Source organism: Pundamilia nyererei, unplaced genomic scaffold, assembly GCF_000239375.1.
Source record: "Pundamilia nyererei isolate P.nyererei 1_Seehausen unplaced genomic scaffold, PunNye1.0 scaffold00089, whole genome shotgun sequence".
Taxonomy (NCBI): Eukaryota; Metazoa; Chordata; class Actinopteri; order Cichliformes; family Cichlidae; genus Pundamilia; species Pundamilia nyererei.
In genome coordinates this window covers 869,012-877,424 of record NW_005187490.1, presented here as the reverse complement: position 1 = coordinate 877,424, position 8,413 = coordinate 869,012, and the positions used below count along the sequence as shown (strand labels likewise).

General features: G+C 38.8%; 1 protein-coding gene across 1 annotated transcript in view; it reads right to left on the bottom strand.

Moving 5' to 3' along the window:
- Positions 1-8,413, bottom strand: part of syt9b (synaptotagmin IXb) — a 68,775-nt gene that overhangs the window by 4,222 nt on the left and 56,140 nt on the right. Inside the window, exons 5-7 of the mRNA XM_005739089.2 lie at positions 5,406-5,526; positions 5,108-5,279; positions 4,880-5,009 (exon numbers count right to left, since the gene is read on the bottom strand). Of these exons, the coding sequence (XP_005739146.1) occupies positions 4,880-5,009; positions 5,108-5,279; positions 5,406-5,526 (423 nt within the window). The remainder of the gene's footprint in view (positions 1-4,879; positions 5,010-5,107; positions 5,280-5,405; positions 5,527-8,413) is intronic.

Here is an 8,413-nt window from a genome sequence, read left to right as displayed (position 1 = left end):
CACGTGTGTGTGCATGTGTGTGAGTGTGAAAGCCAACTTGTCAGATGTGTTTAGTTTTATTTGTTGAAACATAAATTTTGTGCGAATGTGTGAATACTCATTGCTTACATATTATGCATAGGCTTCAGCTACATATGTGTGTATAACTGTGTGCAAGGATGTGAAATATCCCCCGAGCCAGTTTCCCTTAGGTCTTCTGTGTGGATCTCTACACAAATAAGCCATTAGATGAGATCTCAGACTCTGCTGCTCTAGTCCAGAGCTGCTGCTAATGGCCTTAGACAAGAAATGCTACTGGTGAGTGTTTGACACAGCCCATTGTTTGTGTGGATGGGTGTGTTAGTGCTACACAAATGGCCTCAGAGACAGTGAAAGAGCTCCTCTGGCCTCAACACTGTTGGAAATATCAGGGTCATTGACCTCTCACCAATACTGAAAGTACACAGTGTGACAGCTAGTGCTTCATTTACTTTATTTTAGGATGGCTTCCTTTGTGGCTTTATGTGGTTCTTAGTACAACACTTAGCTGTTAACTTGGAGAAGTGGGGATTGACACTGTGGTGTAAAATGAGACTTAACAACCTGCATGTTATTTTCAAAAAGCAGTTGAATTTTGTTTAATTTTACAATATACACACTCAAACTTAGAGGCAGCAAACCATTCACAGGCAGATTATGAGATAGAAAAACTAAAATTAAAGCATCAGAGCTTCAAAAATGATTGACAAGAAAAACAAAATGCAATGAATTACTACTAATCTGAAGCCTACGTTTAATTGACAATAACACAAAGACAAAGTGTTGATACAAAAAAAAAGTTTTGATCTTAAAAAAATCACTGCTGAGCCTTTCAGGAGTAACAGAAAAGAATAAATCGAAAAGAATTTAGAGATTTATTCAAAGAATCCCAAGAAATCGGTGTACATAGCAGATAAGACTAAAAACAATGTTTTTTAAAGGGACATGAATTGGTACTTTTCAAAGTTCAAAACTCACCTCCATAAAATACACAGTGTTAAACTAAAGCATAAGACTACCACACAATATAAGGAGCCCAGCTGTCCTAAATCAAAAGTATTTTTACTTACCAAAATAGATTCTTATGTTTATGTTTTTTATGACAATTTGTTTGCATTGTATATAATTGCATTGTGTTTAGCCTCTTTCACTTTGACAGGCAGCTTAACAAATGAAATCATGTTTTAAAAACTGCATTGTGTATTTGCGTTGGTCATCTTTGTCTAAAATTAAAATTTGTTTGATGATCTTGAATTATAAATGAGAAAAAGAAAATAATAGGAATTCATTAAGGGGCAAGCACTAAATTGATGTGCATTTTGTTCTTTTATGCTAATAAATAATTTATGTAAAAATTCAAAATGTATATATACCAATAGTTTTAAAGTCATTGAAATGTGTAAAGTAAGCAACCAGTTAATAAACATAATATTAGTGAATAGGATATTTTATCATCCAGAGGCCCTTTCTAGGGAAATATTAAGTTATAATAAACATCTTTGTTTCATTTAAAATTTATATGTATGCTCCTGGCATCAAAACCCAAAATGATTAAAGGTATCATATAAAAGTCTGTTTAAATTGACAATATCGTTGGAAAAGTCAGATGGTACCGCTGCAGGAGCTATGGCGTAACAAATGAATGTTATTAAAAACTCTAGAATCACACATTAATTCTTTGAAATAGTTATTATTGGTTACCATGTAAATTTCCAGGCTTCTGATTTCATTGTGACCATTCTACTTCCTGTGTTAAAAAATCTACAGATAGCTAAATCCAGTGTCAGTAGCTAGCAAGTTAGCCTTTAGCTAGCTGCTAATCACTATAAGGTGCTAAAGTTATCTCATTTCAGTCAAAGTCCTTCTTTAAATTGTGCAAATAAGTGACAGGGCACATGAAGCTGGCAGTTGCTAATGCACGCCATGGCTGATGCCAGTCATTACATTTGCCTGGACAGCTTTCCATTTTGAGGTGTTTTTATCTTGTGACCCCCTTTAGCTGAGTACCAAAATGTTTGGCTTTGACAACTCATCATAAATTTACATGAATCAGTCCAGCATCTGTTTTAGCTTGCTCTGTTTTTTTTAATGAGTGTGGGCTGGGAATTCAGAAATAGAAGCATCTCACCGAATGTAGCCACCTCTCTGTATGTCTCCCTCCCTTTCTCTGATAGCTAGGCGCCTCTGCTGTGGCAATCACAACAAAACAAGTCAAGCATACACAGGGGTTGTGGAGTACTTGTTTTATTTCTTTTTCATTCACTATATCGTCAAATGAACTATACAAAACATAAATTTAACACGGAATGTGAAGCTTATTTAAAATAAGTTTTCTTTTTATCGGAATAGTGCGCTATTCTGACAGAACTGTTTTTAGGTAAGAGAAGCATTTAAAAGCAGTTGTTTGGGACTGCCTCAGACTACTGTAATTCAATGGATCTCTGTATATATGGTTACTTGAGCATTACACAAGTATATCTGGCTTAAGCATTGCCTCAGAGTGACTATAAAGGGATGGAGGGGCAGAACATCCAAATCAGCCACTTGAGGCTGGCTGCTAAAACTTTGTAGCAAACATAAACATCTTTAGAGCCTGGTGTCTGCCAGACATAATCTATGGTTACAAAACCTGTGGTTACAAAAAGACTTCTAGTTTTATAAGTGTGTAGGAAATTTCCCTTGGCTATTTTACTTTGTGACATCAATTTAGCTAGTTTCATAGATGGTATAAAAGACATTGCCACAATAATATATTAGGATATAATCCCAATATGTGTACAGTTTCAGTCAGATCTACACCAGGAAGGCAATGATGAAAATGCTGTACTATATGGTTCTTAATGGGCATTCACAAACCAATGGGTTTCATATAATTTCATAAAATATATGTCTATATTTTATATGCAATTCATAGTGCCAAGGCAGGCTGTGTCCTAAGCATAAACATATCGAGCACAATGTCTTTTTGTTGCCTTCTGAATGAAAATTTTCTGCAAATTATGTCACTTCATGTCCTTTGTACTAAAAATGCTAGCACTTGACTGTCTGTGTGATATGTTCACAAAGTTTATGGATCTTGCTAACAAAGCTAGCAAATACTAGCTGATAGCTTAGCTCTCCAACCCCCTCCATTGCTACTGCTTGCCAGATAGAGTGTACAAACCATCTTTTATGGACAGTATATTATGGCGAGTCAGAGATGAGCAGTCAAGCCATATTTGAAATCAAAGCTAATAGAGACATTAGTAGTGAATGGCCACTTAGAAGCCTTAATATTGATATGCTAAATTGATTGTTTTTTATGGCAAAAGCTTGCTTGTCAGGAAACCAATGCCAGTTAGTTGATCCACAGCTTTCCTGCTCAAATGGCATTTGTTTGATGTCAATTCATCCAGAAGCTAAATATTAAATTCTGGACCAGAGTATGAATCCCTTTGACTGGTGATTCCCTCACTTTTAATCCATAAATACATTAAACTCTCTTCAGTAAAATATCTGAATGCATATCAGATATAGACTATCCATTTCTTTGGTTCAGAAATGATTGATACCCAGAGGATAGATCTTAATGATTGTGGTGACTACTTAACTTTTATACCTTGCATCAGAAGTATGGGGGAAATCTTTATATGTGTGTTTCTCATTATACAGTATAAACCTTCTTCTGGCTGCTTTCTTTAGTGGTTGCCATAGCAGATCATTTGCCTCCATCTCACACTATCCTTAGCCTTCTTATTTTTATGTCCACAATTGTCACATCCATGAATCTTCTCTGTGGTTTACCTCTTTCCTCATGCCTGGTAGGTCCATCTTCAACAGCGCTTGAGCAATATATCTGCTATCCCTCCTCTGCACTTGCCCAAACCATCTCGGGCTGACTTCCATCATACAAACCTTCCCTTTCAATCTGGCTCTTATCCTTTTCTCACAAATCTGTTGGAGTTGGTGGAGATAACACTCATCTTCACCAACTCCAACCTGCCTGCATTCTTTACTTCATCTCTCTTGCACATTATCCGTTTTATTGAATGGCTGACCCCAGGTATTTTAACTACGCTACCTTCACAATCTCTCCTCAGTTTATCTTCACTTTTTTGTTTAAAAAAAAAACAACTGTCACACCTACCGCACACCTCACCACTGTTCTGCTGTCCTCATACATTTCCTGCACCACCCTCACATACAGTACTTCTATGCAACACCCGACTTCTTAAAGCAGTATCACATTTCCTCTCTTGGCATCTTATCATATGCTTTCTGTAGATCCACAAAAACAGTGCAAGGGCTGACCTTCTCTATACTTTTGCCTCAACACCATACCCCATACCCATGGTGTGCCTCATCCTGCTGCAGTTACTCTGCACATGGCCGTTGCTCTTAAAACAGCACATTTCATCTCCACTTTTTAGGGAACCTCTCACTCCACATGATTGAAACATCAATCCGGTTCAAACAGTCCAGTGCCTTCTCTCCTATACATAGCTGCCATTGTATATCTAAATTATTGTAGATTGAGCCACACTGAGCCTTGATATTTTCTTTTAACAGTTAAATGTCTCTACATTGTAACCATTTATGATAAAGAATTCGATTGATGGCCATAAAATTTGATGGACACCTTTCTACTCCCCTCAGGACCAACTGAAAAATGGCTTATGGTTGTTCAACCTTTCATCCACCGCCTCATTAGGGAATTTGTGGTTTCTAAGTTATGTCTAGTGCTATGTTAAGAGATGTCATTACAATTAAGAAAATATTCCAGTATCCTCATGAAAAATAATTATATTTTTGCTTTATTTTACAAGACTTTTATCAAGTGTATCTTCAATTTAAAACACCTAGTACACAAAGCAGGCCATACCTCTATGAGCGGGTGCCAGTGTGCGATTGGCTTCCGTGGGTACGTCAGCATCTCATTCCAGTGGTCTCGCCCAAGGCTCTCGGCCTCACTGCCTACCCTGCATACCCCGATCACTTCATTATGCCCAACCCTGGAGGACAGAAAAAACAGCACCCACAGAGACTCTAAAATGTTCTAAAATGTGCTGGCATGTCACATGAGAGTGCTAAATGTACAGAGGTAACTCACCGATCATAGTCCATGACAGCTATTAGCAGGCTGATCTGGTCAATGCTCTCAGGAGGAACATCAAACACAATGGCCTCATTGTACACTGGATTCAGAGTGTTACGCTTAGTCGATGTCTTTCTCTTCTTTAGCCTTCGACCATCACACATCAGAGACACTTTCACATATGGATCTGAGAAGAGAAAAGGTGTTAAGACTGAAGAAATAATTAAACAGATATACACACACTAATGCATGCATACCTCATCTTCCTACACCACCTCTTATTGGACACACTGTACTGTTGATCGGCACCCACCTGAGGCTCCAGTGATGTCCATGGCTTTGAGGTTTCTGGCTTTGATAATTGTGATGGTAAGCCTGCCAGCCGTTGGGAGATAGCACAGTGAGAACATCAGCTCTCCAAGGTCCACATTGTCCTACAAACAAATATATTGTGTTCCTATATTAGCACTGCACATCATCAACTTTAATTAACTTTTTAGATTCAACAATACAGTCACAGATGGAACACACAGGGATCTGTATATTGGCAGTTAAGAGGTTTGGTGATAAAATTATACTATATGGGTAACGAAAAGCACAACTGCTGTTAGAACAAACATGAAGGAATAGGAACCAAACAAAAACTAAGAGACATCTATTTCAGGAAACCGATCATGGATAAAAGCAGCTTTGGTTTATAATGAGCAGCACAGTTAAAGCGGATCCAACATGTAACACCAGAGGAACTTCACATATGGATCATGGCTGAAACGCGGAAGCCTTCCAGAATCATGTCTGGATGATTCATCATTAATCACTAATCACCACGGCATTACTGTATCCCAGTATCAGTCTGTGCTAAAATGTGTGGAATCTACAATCAAGTTTGAGCTACTACTAAGATTATAAAAACGTCACTGCTTCTGCTTCTTATTCACATTCATGCATATGCCAGACTCTTTTCCCAATTAACACATCTGAAAATAACGTGTGATGGTGTGATAGTGAGCAGTGTGTTTACGAGGTACAAGCACTGACAAGATTTATCACAGGGAAACTCTGATTTCTATTTTTATGCCTCCTCTCACATATCTGGCTGGTAGTTAGCTTCATGTTAGGAAACCTTAGAAATTAAGTGATATATTTACGAAAAGGTTTTTTTTTTTTTTGCAGTTTTTAAAATAAGAACTAAAAATACAAGTTTCAATGGATAGGGTAGCAAAGCAGGTTAAGAGTGATTAATACAGAGGATGCTAGCGATAATGTGTTTAAGATTCGTCAGGAGAAACCAGTCTGCTAGAAAGACTTGTTAAAGATGTAGCAGAGACAGTGGAACACCATTGTTTCACTTGGAAATTAATAAGTGCTCCATCGCATACTGTACAAGATGATTTGGAGTCTGATTATGAGAGCAGCAGTAATGCCCATTAAGAAGCTACTGCTCAGAGTCTTCAGCTGAAAATCACTGAAAATCAGATTGAACAAAATGAGTTAATTCATCATAGATGACAGCATATGCATGCCTGCAAGCACACTGACACACACGCGCGCACATGCGTCGTCCAGGACCTGTGACATTCTAAGTGGGCGATGAGTTGATTCATCACACGTGTTGCTGAGGCGAAATCTACCTCCAACACCGCATTATTGGTGTAGCTGTGAGCCTTGGGCATTAATGATATGCAGCTTATGCAGCCTTCGAGGTTTAACACACAAATTGGGGCACAAGCACAGGAATGCACACTCTGACACTCACATAAAGGTAAGCGTGTGCGGGGAAGGTAGATCAACTAGCCCTTCAGCTCACTACAGGATAATGTGATTTCCTTCTCCTATTTCACACATACACACACACATACACACATACTAAAGTTTTCAGACTATAGGATGTCGGTCACTACTCTTATGAGCACTCAAATCAAGCCTGCGGTCAAGATTATGGTCACTTGCGCTCGGCCAATGAAATTAGAGTGGTGCTTTAAAGCGCTCCAATAAAGCAGAGAGAGCATATGGACGGTCCATCTTCTCCAATTATAACACTAACACCTGCTCTCCCTCAGGAGCAGCCAGGCTTTATCTATGAGCCTCTCTCTAGCTGTGTCTTTCATAATCACGCAGTCTAACTTGATCACTCTCCTCTCGTTCATCATTCTGCTTCGTCCTTCCACTTGTAGCCTGTCTTTAAAGTGTCATGTTTAACATTCTGATATGATGAAATAAACCACTGTGTTTGATATTTCTTAGACATCCGGACATAAAAAAGCATATGAAGCACTTTCTTTATGTGCTGCACCAAAAAGCAACTTTTTCTACTGGTAATGAGAAGCAAAGAACCATCCATCCATTCGCTTCTGCTTCTCAGGGTTGCTGGAGCCTATCCCAGATGTCTTAGGGCGAGAGGCAGGGTACACCCTGGACAGGTTGCCAGTCTGTCGCAGGGCCAACACATAGACAAAGACAACCATTCACACTCACATTCACACCTATGGGCATTTTTGTGTTTCCAATTAACCTATCCTCATTAACTGCATGTATTTGGACTGTGGGAGGAAGCCAGAGTACCCGGGGTGAACCCACACAAACATGGCAATTAAACTTAGGACCTTCTTGCTGTGAGGCAATAGTACATGCTAACATGTCACCATGAAAGAACCACGTCTTAAATATATCTTTTATGACACGTGGTACATAGAGTGGTTCTTCTCTATTTCTTTTCTAGTCTATCTTGAGCACTTTACACAACTTGCACATTGACACAGTACTTTTTTTCCACTGTTTCTGGGTGTTTCCTAACCAACATCCACACTCCGATGGATGCGTTGGAGAGCTACATGGGGTTAGCATCTTGCAGCGTCTTGTACTTGGCATGCAGACTAGAGCAGACTGGGACCGAACCACCAACCGTCCAGTTAGTAGGTGACCTGCTCTACCACCTGGGCTACAGCCACCAAAACAGCACATAGTGGAATGTTAAACAACTTTAAACAATCATTTTGTGCTGTGACAATAAGAGTCCCTGTCAGTTGCTGTTGTTGTGGTAGTAGACCGTACTGTTTGGCTGCCTGATACTGCAGAGCATCACAGAAGTACTGAACAATTGCACTCCAAGGCAATAGAGTTAGTCATTCCATTAGACAAGAAACGTATTCCTCTTTTACTTTATTAAGCAGATTTGCTGTTAAATTATTCATCTAAAATAAAGTGGGTGCCCAGAAAATGCTATCCTAATATTTAGGACCTGTAAAGTTCTCATTGCTCAGCCATATATGTATTTAAATAATTTTACAAACGTGAACTGACTTGACAAAGATTTTGTTTTTA